A 25,074-nucleotide genomic window follows, 5' to 3' on the forward strand; every position below is an offset into this window, starting at 1 on the left:
CATCTGGCAGAATAATTTTGGTCAGAAACACACTTTGCAAAACATGTTTCGCAGAAAAACATTCGGTCGAATGGTAATTTTGCATTTGGCAGAATATTGTTTTGTTATTATGGCCGAAGAACAAGGCAATATCTAATACCGCGTATATTGAACGGCTTACCCTCTGAAGAGGATTGCATGACGAAAAATATTTTTAAGAAAAAAATTAAAAATCAAATGTTGAAAGCATATCATTAGTTATATACCTACTTCGTATGCACTCGGGGGCAGTGTTGATGGGTCACATTGTAAGGAATATTCGTGCAAGGTGACCCGTTATCATGGTGCCTGTGTATAGCAATTAAGCAATTAAGTTAGATAAGCTAGTAGTAAGTACATATAAGTCCGGGTGTTTTTTCATTCGCCAACAAACTGTTCCGCAGTTTGGCGAAGTTATTGTAAGATTTAAGTGTTTTGTTTTTACTTAGCAATAAATTAAAAAAAAAAAAAAGAACATTACTCTGGTCGACTTTGATTTAGCATGATTTTATGTACCATAATAATCGTATAGCATACTAATACAAGAGCAGAATTATTTATGGCACGCTATGGAAAAAGAAAGACAGTCTCAGAGCCTCCGTTAGGTACGACGACGAGCGAAGCGAGGAGTGTTAGGTACCTTGCATCCCCAACACATCAGACTCGCTATCAAAAAGCAAACTGCAACTTTATGCCGCCTAAATATTTTGCACAAATATTATCTGCGAAAGTACTATTCGACTAAAAGACTATTATGCTCATCAACGTTATGCCAACGTACGATTCGGTATTATAACAATCTGCGAAATTATTTATGTCAAAGCATATTTTGCGTAAGGTATTTCTGCAAAACGTGACTTCTGCCAAGAACTAATATGCAAATCAATTATATGCGAAAAAAGTTTCTGCAACATATTAGTGAACCTATGATCTTACCTCTCTCCTCACGCTGGCTGTGCTAGCAAAGTCATGAACTAGGTCCAGTAACTTGTCAGCATACTGCGCAAAATTCTCCAAACAATGGAAAGCTGCCAACGCGCCCGTACGGTGGTAGCATTTCTTTATAACGATCTACTCAGTATCAGTACTTTAGTACATTTGAGGAGTGTCTTTTCAAAAGGGCTAATTTATTTTTTCTTTTTTTTTAAACTATGAATGCAGTTTTTCTTAGTACATATAGAAAATTACGTGTTGTTTTGAGATTAAAGTTCAAAAAGTCTCGCCTTGATTTTTAAGAAAAAATTAACAAAGTTTAGAACACATTTTGAAGAATATGTAATGATTATTTATGTGGATAAATCAATGTATATAGTACAACAACATTGATATCAACTAACGTTAATACAAAATCCAAAAATAAAATAAAACTATTTTAAAATAAAAACATTTACGCTACAAGGCCACAACAAAATGGCTTAATTCTCAAAAACATGGTAATTAAATATTTATTTAGGTACACATGTTACGTTTGATGTAATCATAGCATTAACGTCAACTTACAATATTGCAAATTAAATATTAATTTCAAAATCAATACCGTGTAATTATGTTTCTTTCGATTTCCCAAAAAAAAGTTCAAAGTGGAAATAAGCCCTTTTGAAAAGACACTCCTCATTTATAGCAGAAATTTTACTAAAAATCTTCTGAAAATGGCCTTACCTCTCTCCTCACGCTGGCTGTGCTAGCAAAGTCATGAACTAGGTCCAGCAACTCGTCAGCATACTGCGCGAAATGCTCGAAAGAGTCGAAAGCTGCCAACGCGCCCGTCCGGTGGTGGCATTTCTTCATGGCGGCGGTACATAATTCCGCCGGTATACCTTCGGCGTCTTGAGCTGATGCTAACTCGATCTCTGATTGGCTCAGCGGGATTCTAGACAGAGATAAGTAAAAAGATTATAAAAATGATTAAACGGTTGGTTTAAAGAAATATCCATACTGATATTATAAATGGGAAAGTGTGTGTGTCTGTTTGTCCGTCTTTCACGGCCAAACGGAGCGACGAATTGACGTGATTTTTTAAGAGTGAAGTTGAAGGGATGCAGAGTGACATAGGCTACTTTTTGTCTCTTTCTAACCCCCCTCCCCCCTTTCCTATAATGGAGGCTGGAAATTACGCTAGTACTACATACTTCCAGAGACCTGTTGGTTTAACCGACCTGTTAGGATGTCCAGTCGGCAGCACAAACTGGAAGTGCACTACGCTCAACTCTCCTGACAAATCCAGGTGTTGCAGACATTGGATCTCTTACTAATATTATAAATGTGAAAGTGTGTGTGTCTGTTTGTTTGTCCGTCTTTCACGGCCAAACGGAGCGACGAATTGACGTGATTTTTTAAGACAAGTTGAAGGGATGCAGAGTGACATAAGCTACTTTTTGTCTCTTTCTGACCCCCCACTTTTCTATAATGGGGGCTGGAAGTTACGCTAGTACTACATACTTCCAGAGACCTGTTGGTTTAACCGACCTGTTAGGGTGTCCAGTAGGCAGCACAAACTGGAAGTGCACTACGCTTAGCTCTCCTGACAAATCCAGGTGTTGCAAGCATTGGATCTCGTATGAGGTGTAGGCGCGACGAACGTAAACTTCCAGCGACGCGTTGATTACCTGTTGAAGACAATTTTATGGTTATAATCATGATTTAGGAAGAAAGTATATGAAAAGCCGATTTGAGAACCTCCTCCTTGTTACCCCCTACGCAATAACCTAACCACAAAATTAAAATTTTGAAAAAACCCCCGACCGCGACATAGTGGACTGATTTTCATGAAACATGCTTAAGAACACCCAGACTAACTCAGCTTTCAGACAAAAGAAAACTAAATCTAAATCAGTTTATCCGTTTGGGAGCTACGATGCCACAGACATACACACACAGACAGACAGACAAACAGACAAACAGACAGACAGACAGACATACAAACAGACAGACAGACACGTCAAACTTATAACACCTATTCGTTTTGCGTCGGGGGTTAAAAACGACGGGGTGTTATAAGTTTGACGTGTCTGTCTGTCTGTTTGTGTGTTTTTGTTTTTGGGCATCGTATCTCCCGAACGAATGAACCGATTTAGATTTAGTTTTTTTTTTGTTTGAAAGCTGAATTAGTCGGGAGTGTTCTTAGCCATGTTTCATGAAAATCGGCCCACTATGTCGCGGTCGTGTTTTTTTTAAATTGTAATTTTGTTAGGTTATTTTGAAGTCGGTTAAAAAGAGTGTGGAAGTGGAAGACCGGGGTGAACTTTTGTCTACCAGTGGTTTGTCAGGATCGTAGCAAATAGAAATCCGTGATCTCTACCTACCCCTCTGGGAAATAGGCGTGATAGTATGTATGTGTATAAAATACACATTTTCAATCTCGTCTCTAGCTCCCTAAGTGTGTTTTCACATTATCAGATCCGATATCGGATGTAGGACCGATATCACATATACATTCAAGCCGCCATCTTTGATTTTTGCCTTTGAAATCCTTTCGACATCAGATATCGAATCGGATAATATGAAAACGCACTAAGACCTATAAGCAATTGTTTTTTTTTTATGGGATAGGAGGCAAACAAGCAGACAAGTCGCCTGATGGTAAGCGATCACCGCCGCCCATGCATGGGCACCCGAAACACCAGAAGTGTTGGAGGTGCGTTGCCGGCCTTTAAGATGAGTGAACGCTCTTTTCTTGAAGGTATTGTTTTGTTTTTGAATTTAGAACCCTTTGTTACACAATAAAAGTTCAATAGTTTAGAATATGTACAAAAAAATGTACACGGGGACATAGGAGGTTAAAGCAGTACCTACTTTTAATGCGTCACTTCATGTCATCACATCCTCCTTGCGTTATCCCGGCATTCGCCACGGCTCATGGGAGCCTGGGGTCCGCTCTGACAACTAATCCCAAGATTTTACATAGACACTACTTTTACGAAAGCGACTGCCATCTGACCTTCCAACCCGAAGGGTAACTGGGCCTTATTGGAATTAGTCCGGTTTCCTCACGATGTTTTCCTTCACCGAAAAGCGACTGGCAAATATCAAATGACATTTCGCACAAGTTCCGAAAAACTCATTGGTACGAGCCGGGGTTCGAACCCGCGACCTCCGGATTGAAAGTCGAACGCTCTTACCGCTGGGCCAACAGCGCTTCGCAACATGCGTCACTTCATGTAATAGCCCTTTAATAGAAGTATAGGATTAACTTTGTGATCTTCATGTCAAGCTCATAAGGAGTAACTCACATGTCATCGAGTTGTTAACTATGCATACGTGTGTACAGTCGATATCAAAAGATGAAGCGAACTTTAAAATAACGTAAAAAAAAGGTTGTTATTTGAAAACTACATACATACAATCACGCCTGTATCCCATAAAGGGGTAGGCAGAACACATGAAACTACTAAAGCTTCAGTGCCACTCTTGGCAAATAAGGGGTTGAAAGAAAACGAAACTGTGGCATTGCAGTGACAGGTTGCCAGCCTCTCGCCTACGCCACAATTTAACCCATATCCCATAGTCGCCTTCTACGACACCCACGGGAAGAAAGGGGGTGGTGAAATTCTTAACCCGTCACCACACAGGCTACCCTGAAAACTACTGAGTGGAAAAACGCTCCAAAATTTATGAGATACGGTATTTGGGTACTTTAGTCTTTCAACGTTAGGTTTACCGTTTGATATGTTGTAATTTCCTTATACAGAAATACATAGGTGTAAATCCAGTAAGTTCAACTTTTTGACAAGCAGAAACGTCTTCAATAGATACCACTAGGCTTAGAATAAATTTAAAAATAGAAAAATTATTGCCTTAGTTGAGACATGAACTCACGGACTCTGGATCAATACTCCAGCACCATCTCTTTTAAATGTATTCAATTTTACACTTTTTTAACCCCCGACGCAAAAACGAAGGGGTGTTATAAGTTTGACGTGTCTGTCTGTCAGTCTGTCTGTCCGTCTGTCTGTCTGTCTGTCTGTCCGTCTGTCTGTCTGTCTGTCTGTCTGTTTGTCTGTCTGTGTGTGTGTCTGTCTGTGGCATCGTAGCTCCCGAACGGATGAACCGATTTAGATTTAGTTTTTTTTTGTCTGAAAGCTGAGTTAGTCGGGAGTGTTCTTAGCTTCTTAGCCATGTTTCATGAAAATCGGTCCACTATGTCGCGGTCGGGGGTTTTTTCAAAATTTTAATTTTGTGGTTAGGTTATTATTTATTCTAAGCCATAATTCTTTTTAGGGTTCCGTAGTCAACTAGGAACCCTTATAGTTTCGCCATGTCTGTCTGTCCGTCCGTCCGTCCGCGGATAATCTCAGTGACCGTTAGCACTAGAAAGCTGAAATTAGGTACCAATTCACGCCGACAAAGTGGTTAAATAAAAAGCGAAAAAAAATGTTCCATTAGGGTACCCTCCCCCCTACACGAAAAGTGGGTAGTGTTTTTTTTTTCATTTCAACCCTAACGTGTGATTCATTGTTAGATAGGTATTTAAAAATGAATAGGTGTTTACGAGATACATTTTTTGATATTGATAATATTTTCGGAAATAATCGCTCCACAAGATAAAAAAATGTGTCCTCCCTCCACCTGTAACTTTTGAACCATAAGTTTAACAATATGAAAAGAATCACAAAAGCAGACCTTTATAAAGACATTCTAGGAAAATTATTTTGTACTTGATAGGTTGAACAGTTTTTGAAAAAATACGGGAAACTACGGAACCCTATTACACTGAGCGTGGCCCGACACGCTCTTGGCCGGTTTTTCTTGTACATAGTATTTCTGGATCCGTTTTAAATCTTCTGATATATTTTCACTGCGCAAAAGTACCCAACTATAAAAACTAAGCTTGACTGTACATGTAATGAAATAACTTTATTACAGAGAGTTGCTGACAGCCTGATTTCTACGAAGTAGCAAATTAGTTGTAACATTTCTAGCAAGTAACTTTATAGGACATTTTTACAAAAGAATTAAATGCAATAAGACGCAATGAAATCGTTTCGAAGGAAAGAATCTAGCACACTTCCTTTGGGTAAGCTTTTTTAATAATATACACAATTACACATACACATACAACACACATACAATCACGCCTGTATCCCATAAAGGGGTAGGCAGAGCACATGAACTACTCAAGTTTCAGTGCCACTCTTGGCAAAAAGGGGTTGAAAAAAAAGAAAATTTTGAAATTGCAGTGACAGGTTGCCAGCCTCTCGCCTACGCCACAATTTAACCCGTATCCCACAGTCGACTTCTACGACACCCACGGGAAGAAAGGGGGTGGTGAAATTCTTAACCCGTCACCACACGGGCAATTAATAATATAAAAAAGTTAATACCTACCTACTGTACATTTTTAATCAATTTTACAGTTCAAATGTAGATAATTTTGCAAATGTGCCTACTCACACAAAAAACTACTATGGCAAAAGGACTAATATGTTTTTGGTACCAAAGTTATATAATGAAATTAGCTTGCTAAGGGAAGAAAATAGATGTACTATAGCAGAATTAAAGAAAAAGTTAAAAGAAACGCTATTGGAGAAATTGCCCTAAGATATTTATCTACCTACCTAAAGTATAAATAAATAAATAATAGTTATTTGTTATACAAGGGGGCAAAGTTGTATTTTAACGACGAGTGTGCAATTGAAAAACGAGCAAGTGAAAGGATTCTATAGTTGAACCACGAGCGAAGCGAGTGGTTCGAGAATAGAATCCTGAACTTGCGAGTTTTTTAACACACGAGAAGTAAAATACATTTGCACCCGAGTGTAACACAAAACTTTTCCCCTCACTATAGCGAGGAAACTACAACGCAAAAAATGAGTTTATCATTGCTTCCAGTAGTTCCACAGGTGGTAAATCATCTTTATTACTAGATTCACCTATTTTTATCAATTTTAAAGCAGTTAATTTGACTTTATTCAAGGTCAAATTACTTTACCCACTAGTGGATAAAATTCGTTTTTACCCGCTGGTATTAAAGGACAAAACACGTGTTTCCGAGCTAGTGAGGGGAAAATAAATAAATAGATATTATAGGACATTCTTACACAGTATAAGTGTAATTGAGTAGTCCAGGAAGCATAAGCATGTAATAATGATAACATAAGCTTGCGCATTGCATGTAAATAGTTTTAAGTTAATTAGTGCCTAATAAATATGTAAGTACCTAAGTATATATAAATGTTAAAAATGAGCGCTATCTCGCCAACAAACTGCAAGACAGTTTGGCGAGAAACATAAATGTGAAAAATATAATGTACTTATTTGTTAAATAAATTAAAAAAAAAAAAAAAAAAAAAACATTGTGTGTAGAATATATTAATACCGTCATATCATAGGTAGTAACGTAGGTAGGTAAGCATTTTGGCGCTGTAGACCTCTTGTATTTTTGGCATATTTGAACATTTATTTTGAATATTTATTGAGAATCAAATGATTCCAAATCAAAAACAAAATAAATACTTAAAGTCGCCGAATCATGGTCATGTTTTGTCACTTGTCACATCATGCGTCACTTTCGCACTTAACTTGTTATAACGAGACAGATATGGGGATAAATGATGGATAGCTATCTATCTTAGCCCTGCAGGCTTTAAGATAATGGATAAGGTAATAGTAAAATCATAGAATAAAGACAAACGTTTTAGGGTTAAATTGTGGCGTAGGCGAGAGGCTGGCAACCTGTCGCTGCAATGCCACAGTTTCGTTTTCTTTCAACCCCTTATTTGCCAAGAGTGGCACTGAAGCTTTAGTAGTTTCATGTGTTCTGCCTACCCCTTTATGGGATGCAGGCGTGATTGTATGTATGATTGTATGTTTTAGGGTTAAAGGTACAGAAATGATCGCAACCACGCCTAAAGAATAAAATTTATATTTTTTTGTAGTTCCTGTAACGGACGATTTGGAGTTCAAGCCGTTTCGTGAGACGTACAAAATAATAACTTTCACTATGATCGTCGGCATGCTGTACCCTACTCCTAATACTGAAGTGTGCAGAGTTATTGGCATTCGTAAGTATACCAGTGGCCCGTTTCTCGAAAGGTACAAGCCTTGTATTACAAGTGTGTTTCCATGACAACCCATACGATTTGACACTTCGCGCACTTGTAATACAAGGCTTGTACCTTTCGAGAAACGGGCTCCAGGGGCCCACTTCTCGAAAGGTACAAGCCTTGTATTACAAGTGTGTTTCCATGACAACCCATACGATTTGACACTTCGCGCACTTGTAATACAAGGCTTGTACCTTTCGAGAAACGGGCTCCAGGGGCCCACTTCTCGAAAGGTACAAGCCTTGTATTACAAGTGTGTTTCCATGACAACCCATACGATTTGACAGTTCGCGCACTTGTAATACAAGGCTTGTACCTTTCGAGAAACGGGCTCCAGGGGCCCACTTCTCGAAAGGTACAAGCCTTGTATTACAAGTGTGTTTCCATGACAACCCATACGATTTGACACTTCGCGCACTTGTAATACAAGGCTTGTACCTTTCGAGAAACGGGCTCCAGGGGCCCACTTCTCGAAAGGTACAAGCCTTGTATTACAAGTGTGTTTCCATGACAACCCATACGATTTGACAGTTCGCGCACTTGTAATACAAGGCTTGTACCTTTCGAGAAACGGGCTCCAGGGGCCCATTTCTCGAAAGGTACAAGCCTTGTATTACAAGTGTGTTTCCATGACAACCCATACGATTTGACAGTTCGCGCACTTGTAATACAAGGCTTGTACCTTTCGAGAAACGGGCTCCAGGGGCCCATTTCTGGCAGTGAGTAAAAGCCAAAGCAGAAAAAAAAGGCTTGTACCTTTCGAGAAACGGGCCCCAGCTCAAGACACTGTAAAATCACTTTTTTTTTTAAACCCCCAACATAGTGGAAAAATTTTCATCAAACATAGCTAACTAATTCAGCTTTCAAACCAAAAAGAAATCTAAATCGGTTCATCCGTTCGAAAGTTATGATGCCACGGACAGACACGACACATCAAACTTAATTCGTATAGGTATAGTATAGGTCGTACAGTATGGCCACTTCCGCTCCCCGCTGAAAGTGCTGCCCACTCTCGGTTACCTCACAGTTACCGCCTGTCAAAAACGCGAACAGTCGACATGTCATATTATACTCACACAAGCATGGTACGCGTTCACCTACACAAGCTTAGACTGTGTGCTAGGAACGCGCCTCTTTCATATATTTGATCGCCAGTGTCCGAGGTGTGCCGCAAGCGTAGCGAGTCGTTCAAAATATGGACTTGAGCGTCGCGAGGGTTTCAAGGCACGAGAATTAAACTAATTCTGTCATCGAATCAAACAGAAAAATGTTCATCAATCCCAGACATTTTTGTCAAACTTTTTTTAACGCCTGACGCAAAAACGACGGGGTGTTATAAATTTGACGCGTCTGTCTCTCTGTGGCATAGTGGCTCCCGAACGGATGAACCGATTTAGATTCAGTTTTTGTTTAAAAGCTGAGTTAGTCGGGAGTGTTCTTAGTCATGTTTCATGAAAATCTGTAAACTTTGTCGGGGGACTTTTCAAAATTTAAATTTTGTGGTTATTGTTATATAATTATTTGTTACCTACCATTTTGTAACCGTTTTCATTTATGTTTTATTTTTGTAGTGTGCAATTAAAGCATATTTATTTGTATATCTTTCCCATCACGGAACAATGGTATTCCGGACCTTTGGGAGGCGTGCGCGGGGCCGAAGCCAACGCGTAGAGGCCCTTTCGACACTTTAATGAAATGTAAGGGGTACACCGAGCGGATATTGCCCTTGCCCGTATCATGGGACACACGCAGAGGCAACACCCGCCAGGTGTAAGGACTATTTGAGAGTTAATGGAATCTAAAATGAACTGGTCTATTTTGATGAAAATGATGGACTAAATACTGGGCTATGGATAAAAAACCGGACGCCTGCCTAATAAAACGGTATCCAATTTTATTTCCGGCAGACGGTGACTCGTCCCCACAAGATGGGCCCCCACAAAAAGCGACATCCAAGATGGCTCAAGGGCAACACCGGTGTGAGAACTCAAGGGTGTCGAGAGGTGTACACCGATCAAAGCATTTTTTTTTTTTTTTTCAGTCACGATACTGGTAACGATGTCGCCAGTATGCGTCGCAGCATTACTGGATATGTGGAACAGTTGGTTCCGTGGGGATATCATCAATATCATCCGGCATACTACAGTTATAGGACCCTTTCTTGGAGCGATCTTTAAGGTACCTTTTCTTCAGTTTTTCACACAGTTGTAGTCACTATGTAAAATTTAAATTAAGTATTATTGAGCATTTTTTTTTGCCAATAGTTTTTTTTTATTCTTTTAGGGAATTTCAGGTCAATTGTACTCAGAATCACGAGTATTTTCAATCTTACTGGGAGACAAAAAGTGTCCCAGAATTTCCATACATTTTTGTTACTTTCCTCTTTTGTTACCCCATACAAAATGTACGGAAAATGGTAACAAAATAAGAAAAAATCGTATGGGACAATTTTTTAACTACTAGGATTGAAAAGGCTAATTCTGAGTAGAAATAGCATATTTTTTTTCAAAAATATCACACTTCATAAAAGTGGCAAAAAAAAAAAGAAATGCTCTATTGAGAGCCTGTAATGTCCCACTGCTGGGCAAAGGCCTTCTCCCGCTTTTTCTAACCCTCCTTGAGCAGACCTCGGCCATTCTTTCAAAAAGGAGTCCAACACGCTTCGCTATCATCGCATACGTGGTCTGCCGTGTCCCCATTTTGACTTGGGCTCCCAATCTTTTTTTTAATACTACGTCGGTGGCAAACAAGCATACGGTCCGCCTGGTGAAAAGCGGTCACCGTCACCTATGGACGCCTGCAACTCAAGGAGTGTAACGTGCGTTGCCAACCCATTAGAAAATTGTACACTCCCTTTTGCTGTGTTAAGTACACAGCAAAACGGAGTGTACATGTTCCAAAAAGGGTTCGGGATGCCGACGACTCAAACGACAATAGACCGTAGGTCCTTCCGTCACCAGCACACTGCACCCTCGTTGAGCTCTGGCAGCCTTACTCACCGGCAGGAACACAACACTCAATCAATCTGTGGAAGTCTGGGCCATAGCTCATTCGGCATTCGGCAGACAATGGAAAGAATGGAAATGTAAAAGGCGTGGGCACTAAAGACTCAACGCGTCTATATATACATAAGGAAATGTATGGAAATATTGCCAGTGTCGAGAGATTCTGTATCTCACACAATCAATTAAGATTGCAGATGATGCGGGTTCAAATCCCGGCGGAAGCGTAATTATCTTTCTTTACTATAATAAAACCGCCTTCAAAAATAAGCGCGTTACAAAACACGGAGAAACTAAAAAGCCAAAAATAATAAACCTTTCAATTCAGATTTCTTATCGTATTGCAATAAGCTAAACATCCAAATTATAAACAAATCAATTATTTTTGTAGTCGGTACCAGACCTGTTCGTCGCCTTGCTATTGCCTGTTTGCCCCACCCAACCATACACAGGCTGGTATCGACTCCAAAAATAATTGATTTGTTTATAATTTGGATGTTTAGCTTATTGCAATACGATAAGAAATCTGAATTGAAAGGTTTATTATTTTTGGCTTTTTAGTTTCTCCGTGTTTTGTAACGCGCTTATTTTTGAAGGCGGTTTTATTTTTTGTTAAAAAGTTTATTTATTTGTTGATTTTTAGTGGTTCCTAGTGATATTATATGTATCAGTCCGAATACATGTACAGTAGTGAAAGAATTATCCTTTAACTCCTAACCATTGAGGAGTTGACCTTCCATCATCAGCTCAGTTGATTTTTAGTGGTTCCTAGTGATATTATATGTATCAGTCCGAATACATGTACAGTAGTGAAAGAATTATCCTTAAACTCCTAACCATTGAGGAGTTGACCTTCCATCATCAGCTCAGTTGATTTTTAGTGGTTCCTAGTGTTATTATATGTATCAGTCCGAATACATGTACAGTAGTGAAAGAATTATCCTTTAACTCCTAACCATTGAGGAGTTGACCTTCCATCATCAGCTCAGTTGATTTTTAGTGGTTCCTAGTGATATTATATGTATCAGTCCGAATACATATACAGTAGTGAAAGAATTATCCTTAAACTCCTAACCATTGAGGAGTTGACCTTCCATCATCAGCTCAGCCACATAAAATTATTACCATCAGACGTAAATACTGGTGTACCTTTGAAAAATAGACTAAAAACATTACATGTGCCTATAACATTTGAAGAGTTCCCTCGATTTCTCCAGGATTCCATCATCAGACCCTGACTTGGTGCCAATGGGACCATCTCGGGGTTACACCGGTTCGATCAAAAAAAAAATTTTGAAAATCGGTCCACGATTCTCGGAGATATCGAGTAACATACATACAAAAAAATAATAAAAAAAAAAAACATTCAGTCGAATTGAGAACCTCCTCCTTTTTTGAAGTCGGTTAAAAATACCCACCTATCCAAAATGGCCCTCACCTGGAATGTACCCGGAAAGCGCAAACCATGCCGCCCTAAATCGACCTGGCGTCGTTCGGTTCAGCAGGAGCTCAGGGTGCTAGACATGGGGTGGGAGGAGGTCACTCAAACTGCCCAAGACCGGAGTAAATGGAGAAATATGATTCGAGCCCTACACCCCAGCAGAGGGTAACAGGATGTAAAGAAGAAGAAGACTATAAAAATAAAGAGATTCGATGGAAAGACAAATCTATAATCGTTTTTACTTTTGTTACTGTTCACAGATGATGTTATTTTTCTACAGCAGAAAAGAAGCTTGGGCAATTATTAAAAAGATGGACGCCGACCACTTTCGGTACAACTCGTTGCCAGAGCAACACAAAGAAATAGCCCGTCGGCACATTACAAACACTCAGTACTATAGGTTTGTTATGTATATTTAGATGGACATGAGAAACTTACGTTTAATACATTTATTAACAAAAACACTTACAAAAAATACAACAAAAAACCTCAGACATCATAAATACAATTAAAACTTAACCTAAAATTAAAACTAAATATAAAATACTACAGGTAGTGATGTGCAAGTTGCGGAAACTTTCCAAAAAAATCTTAAATTTCTTGAAAAATTCACGAAAGTTTCACGAAAAATAAAGGGAATTTAAATTTATGAAATGGAAAGTTTCCACCCATATAATTGTCCATACAAAGTATGGAAAATTTCCGCAGTTTTCCAATGTGAAAATTTCGGAATCTTGGAAACTTTCCGGTATCAGTGATTTTTCACCACACCAATTGGTAAAAGCTCTTTTTAACCCCCGACGCAAAAACGACGAGGTGTTATAAGTTTGACGTGTCTGTCTGTCTGTTTGTCTGTCTGTGTGTGTATCTCTTTGTGGCATCGTAGCTCCCGTACGAATGAACCGATTTAGTTTTTCTTTGTCTGAAAGCTGAGTTAGTCGGGAGTGTTCTTAGCCATGTTTCATGAAAATCGGTCCACTATGTCGCGGTCGGGGGTTTTTTCAAAATTTTAATTTTGTGGTTAGTTGGAGCCGATTCGCGTCGACAAAGAAGATCGAGTATTATAGAGAGTTACTGTCAAAGTAAAATGTGTAATCACAGTGCATAGACTGCCATCTCTTGACACAAGCTTAACATTTTTAAACATCAATTTTTACATTAAACCATATTCTTATCTTGATGTCTTAAAATGCTAAATATTAAAATTAGCGCCATCTAGCCGAGCGTCCCCCAAAGGTGTAACGCCATTTAGGCCACCGTACCTTTTCCTATATGGCTCTGAGGTACGTTTTTTTCTTAGACTGTAGCTGTCTATACGGAGTTACATATGTCTTTGGCGTCAATAAGACCCTAAGAATATGCTATTTTTCTTTTCAGTGAAAAATGCTGGTCAATAACCGTAGCCACATGCGTCCTGACGTTCCCTCTGACCGCCGTTATCCTAACCTTCTACAACTACGCTTGCAAAGATGAACCAATCAAATATATGATACACGACATAGACAAGCCATTCTCCCCAAAGGAGGAACGATTTTCCTCCCCCTACTTTGAAATCATGTTTTTCTACATGGCGTATTGTTCTGTGTTCTATATTATAAGTTTTACCGGCTTTGATGCGTTTTTCGGTATAACTATTAATCACGCTTGTATGAAGATGGAGTTGGCTTGTAAGACTATGGAAGACGCTATGTTGGAGAGGGATAGGGATAGTCGGCACAGGAGGATGTTGGATGTTATTATGGAGCAGAATGATTTGTTCAGGTGAGGCGAGTTTATTTTTGACATAAATAGGACTAGGCTCGAATAGGCTAGTTTCCTATACTTAAAATAATAGTACATTACTACAGAGGCCGGGACAAAGGCCTCAGACCTATCCGGCCTCGCTTCGCTCGGCCGTCTATATGTCTTCGGCCGGCAACCCCATTTCCCGCCGAGGTATGTATAGTGCTTTTCTCAAACATGGTATGAAATAAATAAAGTCTACTGAAAATAGTAACTTTGGATGGCTGTATCTCCTAAACGGTGCGTCGTAGCGCAAAAATAATCGAATATTCGTTCCCCTTTAATGTCCCGTATACGCCTATGCCTGCAAGGTTTGTATGGAATTCCATTATCTATCAATCGTCCTAGCCGCACCTGCAACGTCATACTTCGCTGCCAATTATAAGGCACATAACATCAATATTTCATACCATGTTTGAAAAAAATATTTTATGCAGTGCACGAAATAAAGACCCACATAATGAGACGAAATATTAATATACAGTAGTTATTTTTAAACATAATTTCTTTTTAAGAAAGATATAAAGTAAATGAATTAACCGTGACGTCACTCCTCAGTATTTCATAGTAATTCCATATTAGCAAATCGTTTTGACAGTTCATAAAAAGAAGCTGATTTGACTAGTAGGAAACTAGCCTATTTTGAGCCCTATATCTTATCAATAAGCATTTTATTACGTTGCCAGGGTGCCTAAGCCCAGATGTAAATCTGGCCCTGAATAGAGCTTACATACATGACATTGATGATTGCGCGATTCAAAGTATAGAGCAGCGCCATCTCGTAGCAATTAAGTAACAAAAGGCTTCATATGACCTTCGATTCTTCAAAAAAAGATCGCACTCCCGTCATACGAGTATAGCCCATCAGGCAAAGCACCTCTAACCCTTCTGGTGTTTAGAGTGTCCATGCGCGACGGGGATCGCTTACCATCAGGCGACCTGTATGCTCGTTTGCCTTCTGCAATCTTTCCGAACAGACTCTCACAGCGTTTAATTTTGTTTTTTTTTCAGAATGGTGGAGCTCATACAAGAAACGTTCGCCATTTGGCTAGGTATAATAGTGATAGCAACAATGCTGCAGATTTGCAACTGCATGTACCAAATCATTGAGGTGAGGAAAGTCTGAACATTATTTGTATAAGGAAAACATGGTTTATTTTTTACCCCCGACGCAAAAAGGGTGTTATAAGTTTGACTTGTCTGTCTGTCTGCGTGTCTGTCTGTCTGTCTGTGGTATCGTAGCTCCCGAACGGATGAAGCAATTTAGATTTAGTTTTGTTTTTGTTGAAAGCTGAGTTAGTCGGGAGTGTTCTTAGCCATGTTTCATGAAAATCTGTCCACTATGTCGCGGTCGGGGGTTTTTTCAAAATTTTAATTTTGTGGTTAGGTTATTTTCTTCATACTATACTGAACTCTCAACTCATACAGAATAAGAGCGCCTATACTTCTGGCAGGCAATTATGGTCACGCGATAAATGATAAAACATCTGGCCGTCCCTATCGCACTTACTAATAGTGCGATAGGGACGGCCTGATATTTTATTGTCTATCGCGCGACCATGCTACCCGTGCTGGTCAGGATTTAAAAGGACCGAAGCTTTTTAGGGTTCCGTAGTCAACTAGGAACCCTTATAGTTTCGCCATGTCTGTCCGTCCGTCCGTCCGTCCGTCCGCGGATAATCTCAGTGGCCGTTAGCACTAGAAAGCTGAAATTTGGTATCAATATGTATATCAATCACGCCGACAAAGTAGTAAAATAAAAAGTGGAAAAAAAATTTTGTTAGGGTACCCCCCCTACATGTAAAGTGGGGACTGTTTTTTTTTTTCATTCCAACCCCAACGTGTGATATTTTGTTGGATAGGTATTTAAAAATGAATAAGGGTTTACTAAAATCGTTTTTTGATAATATTAATATTTTTGGAAATAATTGCTCCTAAAGGAAAAATATTGAACCATATGTTTAAAAAATATGAAAAAGATCACAAAAGTAGAACTTTATAAAGACTTTCTAGGAAAATTGTTTTGAACTTGATAGGTTCAGTAGTTTTTGAGAAAAATGCGGAAAACTACGGAACCCTACACTGAGCGTGGCCCGACACGCTCTTGGCCGGTTTTTTAACTTTTGCATTTTCTAAACATGTCGCGAAGGTCTACAACTACAAGAACCTCTATTCATACATTTTTTACAGGGCTACGGGATTGATCCTAGATACCTAGTGTTCATCGTAGGCACGATTGCCCACATCTATCTACCGTGCCGGTACGCCGCTAAATTGCAAGTTAGCGTAAGTATTTTTTAAATGTAAATATATTACGAAAAGATATGTTCCAAAGTAATAATAAGGGTTCCATTTCTACCTTTTGAGGTACAGAGCCCTATAAATATTATAGGACATTCTTACACAGATTGACTGAGCCACACGGTAAGCTCAAGAAGGCTTGCGTTGTGGGTACTCAGACAAAGATATACATAATATACAAATACTTATATACATAGAAAACGTAAAGGTTTAATTATTATAAGGTTGTATCGCGACTGTTGCGACATGTTTCGAGTCATTTAGGAGACCCGTCCTCAGGCATGAATGCTCGCAGCGGCTAGACCCCGTGCACTGCCGTATATTGATTAAATATGTCTCACGAATAAAATATATGTCCCATGAATATGTCCCCCGTGTGGTGACGGGTTAAGAATTTCACCACCCCCTTTCTTCCCGTGGGTGTCGTAGAAGTCGACTGTGGCATATGGGTTAAATTGTGGCGTAGGCGAGAGGCTGGCAACCTGTCACTGCAATGTCACAATTTGGATTTCTTTCAACCTCTTTTTGCCAAGAGTGGCACTGAAACTTAGTAGTTCATGTGCTCTGCCTACCCCTTTATGTTACAGGCGTGATTATATGTATGTACGTATGTCTCAAGGTTTGTTTTTTCATAGGCGCTAGAGGTCGCCACTCATCTATACTGTTGCGGCTGGGAGCGAGTTAACGACGAGCGCGCGCGCAAAATGATCTCCTTCATGATAGCCCGAGCTCAGGTAAATTTGGTTTGACCACAAAATTGGAGGAAATTTGAAGTGTAGAGGGGACAACTTTAAATAATAAGAGTTTTGAATGATTCACGTTTATTTTCATTAGACTTATATTGACCGGGATATAGACCGCGATAACCTTTTTGATTTTTGTCGAGCTCCCAAATCAAATATCAAATGTATGGAATCCAGTGATTTGTTTGTGTAAAAAACCGGTGAAGTCAGAATTGAACAAACGTAGTGACACTGTGAGTGTAGTGTGTTTGTTTGGACAGACCAACGAGTGTGAATGCGACCAGTGGTAACGCTGAAAGTGAACGCAGCCGACGCGCGCGACGGAGGGTAGATCGCGCGCTGTCAATATAAGTCTAACTTTAAATAATATGGCCCCAATAGTCAAACTGTTACAAACCCCGAAAACGAAGTTGCATTAGTTTCGGGACCAGTTGTGTCAACCACAGTTAACATACACATCAGTCACGCAGCAGAAATATATGGAAATTCTCTTTTATTGTAGCCTAGATTGTCCCACTGCTGGGCAAAGGCCTCCCCCCTAGATTTCCAATCCTCCCGATTAAGTGCAGCATCCGTCCAGTTGTTAAGAAAGGAGTCCAGGTCATCCCGCCATCTCTTCCCGGGCCGACCCCTCGGGCGTTTGCGTTTTGGCACCGACTCCGTAGCTAAGCCCACCGCTGTGGATGCATACGCCGTACATGGCCTGCCCAATCCCACTTCAACCTGGCAGTTTTGACCCCAACGTCAACAATGCCTGTCTTGGCGCGCAACGTAGTGTTTCGGACCCGGTCGATCCTTTTCACCCCAAGCATGTTGCGCTATATGGCTCTTTGGCAAACCTTCAATTTTGTCTTTTGTGACTCGGTAAGTGACCACGGCTGAGCACCATAAGTGAGGATTGGCAATATACACATGTCGACAAGTCTCCGTTTGAGAGCTAGTGGAAATTCCCATACAAAAAAAATGCCACCGCCAAAATCAGTGACAGAGACGGTTTGGTTACGGGCCCCTTAGGGCCCTGTAGAGGCTTAGGGACCCTTAGGGCCGGTTACCAAACTGTCTGTCTCCGTTAAATAAATAAATATAAAATAAAATAAATTATTGTATGGGAAGATTCGTAGTCCATAGATGTCTGCTGCGTAACGATGATGTGTCTGTCAAATATGGTGGATACAACTGGCCCTTAGTGATAAACATTTCGACATAATCGATATTTATTTATTCTGCCTGTGTGGTGACGGGTTTAAGAATTTCACCACCCCCTTTCTTCCCGTGGGTGTCGTAGAAGGCGACTATGGGATATAGGTTAAATTGTGGCGTAGGCGAGAGGCTGGCAACCTGTCACTGCAATGTCACAGTTTCGTTTTCTTTCAACCCCTTATTTGCCAAGAGTGGCACTGAAGCTTTAGTAGTTTCATGTGCTCTGCCTACCCCTTTATGGGTTACAGGCGTGATTGTATGTATGTATGTATTTTTATCGATAGAATAGCTCTCCAAGGTTGAAAGCATGTGGGGTATTCATAATAGACAAATTATAAGAGGCAAACGAACAGCGAATCGCCGTTGTAAGTGATTAGATTACCACTGCCCGCTAGTAATTATACTACGTTGGACAAAAACCCCTGTCCATTTTGTCATGCTCATGATCTTTTTATCACTTTTTTCAGATACCGATGAAGATCAACGCCTTCAATATGTTCGATTTCGATATGGAACTCTTCGTTTCTGTAAGTAATCCCCTAAAACATGTATACGGATATTTTTATAGCAAAGGTGAAAGTTTATTTTTGACAATTTTTTTTTCTTTGTTGCAGATATTACAAACATCTTATTCGATGTTTACACTACTTAGATCTTAAGGACACTCAAAAAATTGTATGTTTTAAGTACCTATCATTATATATGTACTAACACTTTCATCGACTTAATTATTTCCTAAGTACATACATATATACAATCACGCCTGTTTCCCAGAGGGGTAGGCAGAGATCACGGATTTCCATTTACTACGATCCTGACAACCACTTTCGCTTCACACACTTTCATAACGTTTCTCATACATGCTCGTCGGTTTCGAGTACTTCTGGCCTGGCCTTTTTGCAATATTTTCCTAAGTATATTTGTCCGTCTCTGACGGCAAAACGGAGCGTCGAATTGACGTGATTTTTTAAGTGGAGGTAGTTGAAGGGATGGAGAGTGACATAGGCTACTTTTTGTCTCTTACTAACACGAGCAAAGCCGCGGGAAAATGCTAGTTTTAAATGAAGTTATTTCATTCGGAGGCAAAAGCTTTTCTCGGGGTATTGCGTTCGAATTCGAATACACGAGCTTAGACTGTGTGCGTAGGAACGCGCTTCTTTCATAAATTTGATCGCCATTGTCCGAGGTGTGTCGCTATCAGTGTCCGATGTGTGTCGCCATTAGTGTCCGAGGTATGTCGCCAGTGTCCGATGTATATCACCAGTCTCCGAAATGTGGTGTCATTAACACACTTGACAATGATAATTCTGTGTCTATTTCCTTGTTGAACGGCAAAGTGTCACTGTCAGACGAAAACTGTCACTGTTGAGAAATAGGCGACTGGTATAAGAATTGTGACCCCGTGTGGTGACGGGTTAAGAATTTCACCACCCCCTTTCTTCCCGTGGGTGTCGTAGAAGTCGACTGTTAAACTGTGGCGCAGGTGGCGTAGCTGGCAACCTGTCACTGCAATGTCACAGTTTGGATTTCTTTCAACCCTTTTTTGCCAAGAGCTCTGCCTACCCCTTTATGGCATATAGACGTGATTATATTTATGTATGTATAAGATTTGTTCACTCACTGCTTGGTTGGTATGGTAGAAGAAGTCGTGCAGTATGTCGAATATGGAAGTCTCGGAGAGGATCAGTTTCTGAAGGTTCTCAGGGTGGAAGTCATGTCCGTACATGTCCACGGCGGACAGGAAGATGGACTCCATCTGGTTGTGACGCAGCTCGTAGGCCGGCTGATGGGCCGCAATCAGTACCTGTGGAGAAGTGACATTTTTAATTGATTTTCTGTTTGGTCGTATTGTTGACGGGTAGAGATTGACCATCCTCTTGGAGCCTGGGGTCCTCTTTGACAACAAATTGCAAGATTTGGCGTAGGCTTATTCCGTCTATTGTCCTTTGAGTCGTCGGCAACCCGAACCCTCCTTGGAACTTGTACAGTCCTTTTTACTGTGTATTTAACACAGCAATAAGGAATGTACAAGTTTCTAATGGGGTGGCAACGCGCATGTGACACTCTTTGAGTTGCAGGCGTCCATAGGTCACGGTGACCGCTTTCCATCAGGCGGGCCGTACGCTTGTTTGCCACCGACGTATTATATAAAAAAAAGGCACTAGTTTTACGAAAGCGACTGCCATCGAATCTTCATATCGAAGGGAAACTAGACCTTATTGAAATTAGTCCGACGGGTAGAGATTGATATGAGGCATTAAGTCCGCCCTTTTGCTCCTTTTGTGTGCAATAAATTTGAAATTTTAAATACTACATTGTGCAATGTTGAATATTGCAAACGGGAGTGAGTTGAATCGCGACGACTTGCCGCGATTTGAAGACTTGAGTTTGCCATAACTTTACTTGAAATTTCAAAACTCCAGTGGAAGAAAGGGTTTTCAATAACTTCCGCTCCACCTGCATGCAATTGAACATTTATTTGTGTGATGAGCACAGATATTTGTTCCTGAGTCATGGATGTTTTCTATGTATATAAGTATGTATATCGTCGCTTAGCACCCATAGTATAAGCTTTGCTTAGTTTGGGGCTAAGTTGATATGTATAAGATGTCCCCAATATTTATTTATTTATTATTTATTTATTTACTTTGCGAGAGTGATGCAAAATAAAAAGTTACTCACTTGTCTGGCCCTGAGCGCGACTCGGCTGTGTTCAGCGCGATGCAGTGACGTCAGCTCGTTCAAAATGGCCGCCAACTCGTCGGTCAGACCGGGCTCGTTGGACCACAGGTGGTCGATTAACAGTGTCACCTGATGAGTAAATATAATAGTTAGTGTATTTATGAAGTATGAAAGTATCCTGGTTTAAATAAACGCTAAAAAGTGCAAGTTAATAAAAAAAAAAATTCCTTCAAACTAATTTGAAGAGTTCATTTGAGCTCTATGCAAACACAAAGTAGTTGAAGATAATATTTAATGAGGCTTTGATATGGTTGCTAGCCAGATTGACATTAGCACATCAGTGCAAAGTCAGATTTAATAAACTTTAGTTTTGTGCCCTTTCACACACTATTTTATATCACAATACATGGCGACCCTGCCAAAACTATAGTAGTAGATTAAAAATGATGTTAAAGAGGTTTGTAATTTTCATCAATAGAAAAGATCAGCAAAATATAAATGTGTAAAGGGGGGCCAATTGTCGTCCCATAGGAAATTACAATTTAGTGACTTTTTAGAGATAACTTATTTACCATCTATATGTATATATTTTTAGATGTAATATGTATAATGCACGTACCAAAAGGTTCTTCTTGGCGACTTGGTTGTGTGAGAATATGATGTCGGCGACGGCTTGCATGTCGTCCTTGTGTTTGTCGCGGAGAGCCATCACGCATTTGTCGTACGAGCCTGATACAAAATACAATTTTATCTTATATTTTTAAGGTATTACATAAATATGTGAATAAGTTTGCCTAGGACGTTTTTAATAAATAAGAAATATTTTACCATGCCTTTTTTAAGATATTGGAGTATCGAGACAAACCTCTTTGGTTCAGCGATGCTTTTTAACATATGTTAAAAATAATTTTATATATATGTAATATGTTATTTGTGAAGTGTAAGTAAAATAAAAAAACCGGCCAAGAGCGTGTCGGGCCACGCTCAGTGTAGGGTTCCGTAGTTTTCCGTATTTTTCTCAAAAACTACTGAACCTATCAAGTTCAAAACAATTTTCCTAGAAATTCTTTATAAAGTTCTACTTTTGTGATTTTTTTCATATTTTTTAAACATATGGTTCAAAAGTTAGAGGGGGAGGGAAGCACTTTTTTTTCCTTTAGGAGCGATTATTTCCGAAAATATTAATATTATCAAAAAACGATCTTAGTAAACCCTTATTCATTTTTAAATACCTATCCAACAATTGATCACACGTTGGGGTTGGAATGAAAAAAAATCAGCCCCCACTTTACATGTAGGGGGGTACCTAATAAAACATTATTTTCCATTTTTATTTTTGCACTTTGTTGGCGTGATTGATATACATATTGGTACCAAATTTCAGCTTTCTAGTGCTAACGGTTACTGAGATTATCCGCGGACGGACGGACGGACGGACGGACGGACAGACAGACATGGCGAAACTATAAGGGTTCCTAGTTGACTACGGAACCCTAAAAAGGAGGAGGTTCTCAATTCGTCGGGATCTTTTTAGGGTTCCGTAGTTAACTAGGACTAGTTAACTACGGAACCCTAAAAAGATCCCGACGAATTGAGAACCTCCTCCTTTTTAGGGTTCCGTAGTCAACTAGGAACCCTTATAGTTTCGCCATGTCTGTCTGTCCGTCCGTCCGTCCGTCCGTCCGTCCGTCCGTCCGTCCGTCCGTCCGTCCGTCCGCGGATAATCTCAGTAACCGTAAGCACTAGAAAGCTGAAATTTGGTACCAATATGTATATCAATCACGCCAACAAAGTGCAAAAATAAAAAATTGAAAAAAATGTTTTATTAGGGTACCCCCCCCCTACATGTAAAGTGGAGGCTGATATTTTTTTTTCATTCCAACCCCAACGTGTGATATATTGTTGGATAGGTATTTAAAAATGAATAAGGGTTTACTAAGATCGTTTTTTGATAATATTAATATTTTCGGAAATAATCGCTCCTAAAGGAAAAAAAAGTGCGTCCCCCCCCCTCTAACTTTTGAACCATATGTTTAAAAAATATGAAAAAAATCACAAAAGTAGAACTTTATAAAGACTTTGTAGGAAAATTGTTTTGAACTTGATAGGTTCAGTAGTTTTTGAGAAAAATACGGAAAACTACGGAACCCTACACTGAGCGTGGCCCGACACGCTCTTGGCCGGTTTTTTGAAGTCGGTTAAAAAAAGGGATAACTAGAGTCGAAGGCATGGTTGGCAGCGATTTTAATAGCCCCGTGTGCAAATGTTATTATAACGTCAATCTTCGATGCAACTATGACGTTCACTTAACCCTTTTCCATTGTTGGGTCAAAAAGATTTAGTAAAAACGTCACTTCTGTGGACAATATTATAAAAGTTAATGACTCTGGTACATTTTTGACTATAAAACTCCCGTGAGACTCATACATATTTAAAAATATTTTAAGCGGGTTACTCACGTATTAAGTCGATATAGGGTTCGACATGTTTCGATCCAAAAAAAAAAATCGCTTAAAATATTTTTAAACACTCTGTACATTCGTATGCCGTTTTTCGTATTTGAGTGTCAAGAACTAAAAAAATGTTTCCCGTCATTAGAATGTCTTCTAAAAATTAGCACTAGATTTTCTTAACTTTCGTAATGTCCACAGGAGAGATATAATATAACCAATTACCCATACATTAAAATCTGTTTGACCCAGGGCTTGAAAATTGTTTCCAAGTCACCTTGGCCACACTTTAGCCTGGTGATTGATTTTCTCTTTGCGAAAATAGACTAAGTGTTCTTGTCCTAAGCAAGCAATAGCGGACTGAAACTAGTCATTAAGTCATTGTGAAATTACTAAAAATTACGAAATTTTTCAGATCTTGCTTTGCGAGTTTCTTAAAGAACAAAAACTTGTATTTCAATTCTTAATGGTCACTTAGCAAAATTCAGAATTAATATTCAATCAAAAACAAGAATTCTAGATCTAAACATAACAGCTGACCTAGATCTAGACCTAGATCCTAGGTCTTAAAGAATTGCTAGACTTACCCAGTTGGAAGTTGCTTTCGACTTGATAATATTGCTTCAGCAAATCGTAGACGGCCGCCTTCATTCTGCCTCGAATGCCATTCCTGTAAAAATTGCAAGTGTTAATATTGTAAAAAAATAAGTTTTTTGCAAAAAAAAAAAACATTTTTGGCACAAGCTTTTATCGCCGACTGTACCTTTCTTTCAACAGTCATCTACTGCTCTCCGAGACGTTTCTAAAAACCCCTTACTCGAAGGGGATACGACGTTTCATGACAGAGTTCCTATGACCACCTTTCTGTTCCATCATCAGATCAGCTCCATGATACCATAATATTGCATTGTCGAGTGATTTACATATGTGTGCAAAATTTCAGCTCAATCGGAAACCGGGAAGTGGGTCAAATTTAGCTTCTACGTTTTGACGCACACTAACATACTAACAAGGCAAGTTGAATACAAGCTTGTAAAAATGTTAATACTTAAACATAAAACAAATTACGTAATAAATAAATGTTCTTACCTATATCTCTGGACCAAAAGAACTAAAGCTTGAGTGCTCATGAAGAACACATCTCGGTCTGCACGTTTCGGCAGCGAAGCGGCGTGGCTGTAACAAAGAACGCGATTAAGTTTTGTTTTTTTTTTATTTATTTTTTATTAATAAAAATGATAATATGAGTTTAAATCAATAATAATGCCACGAATATGCGAACAATCATAAATATCATAATATAGTTTGGCCCCTTGTTCCTCGTAGATAACCCCCACTTCATGGGGTCCATGGGGTCAATCCCATTTCATAACCGGGTAAGCAAAGAAGAAAAAATATTCTCCGTAGAAAACT

The 25,074-nt window shown here is 39.4% G+C and overlaps 2 protein-coding genes across 3 annotated transcripts in view; one reads left to right on the forward strand and one right to left on the reverse strand.

Moving 5' to 3' along the window:
* LOC125240213 (acetyl-CoA carboxylase) overlaps positions 1–25,074 on the reverse strand; it is a 143,427-nt gene that overhangs the window by 55,697 nt on the left and 62,656 nt on the right. The window contains exons 22-28 of the mRNA XM_048148036.1: positions 24,751–24,837; positions 24,249–24,331; positions 21,831–21,940; positions 21,212–21,340; positions 20,151–20,333; positions 2,485–2,624; positions 1,678–1,888 (exon numbers count right to left, since the gene is read on the reverse strand). Of these exons, the coding sequence (XP_048003993.1) occupies positions 1,678–1,888; positions 2,485–2,624; positions 20,151–20,333; positions 21,212–21,340; positions 21,831–21,940; positions 24,249–24,331; positions 24,751–24,837 (943 nt within the window). The remainder of the gene's footprint in view (positions 1–1,677; positions 1,889–2,484; positions 2,625–20,150; positions 20,334–21,211; positions 21,341–21,830; positions 21,941–24,248; positions 24,332–24,750; positions 24,838–25,074) is intronic.
* Positions 5,901–19,246, forward strand: LOC125240275 (odorant receptor 13a-like). Of its 2 annotated transcripts, XM_048148139.1 has the most exons (10): positions 5,901–6,031; positions 7,893–8,018; positions 10,102–10,238; positions 12,764–12,903; positions 13,881–14,264; positions 15,297–15,396; positions 16,476–16,571; positions 17,222–17,320; positions 18,997–19,056; positions 19,144–19,246. In XM_048148139.1, exons 1-10 carry the CDS (start codon positions 5,989–5,991, stop codon positions 19,186–19,188), a joined length of 1,230 nt encoding a protein of 409 aa, XP_048004096.1. In that variant the 5' UTR covers positions 5,901–5,988; the 3' UTR covers positions 19,189–19,246. The 2 variants fall into 2 exon arrangements, with proteins under 2 accessions (XP_048004096.1, XP_048004095.1); XM_048148138.1 differs by lacking the exons at positions 5,901–6,031; positions 7,893–8,018 and having other exon boundaries at positions 10,108–10,238; positions 12,764–12,894; positions 19,144–19,231.

The sequence above is a fragment of the Leguminivora glycinivorella genome, chromosome 27 (genome assembly GCF_023078275.1).
Source record: "Leguminivora glycinivorella isolate SPB_JAAS2020 chromosome 27, LegGlyc_1.1, whole genome shotgun sequence".
NCBI classification, from domain to species: domain Eukaryota; kingdom Metazoa; phylum Arthropoda; class Insecta; order Lepidoptera; family Tortricidae; genus Leguminivora; species Leguminivora glycinivorella.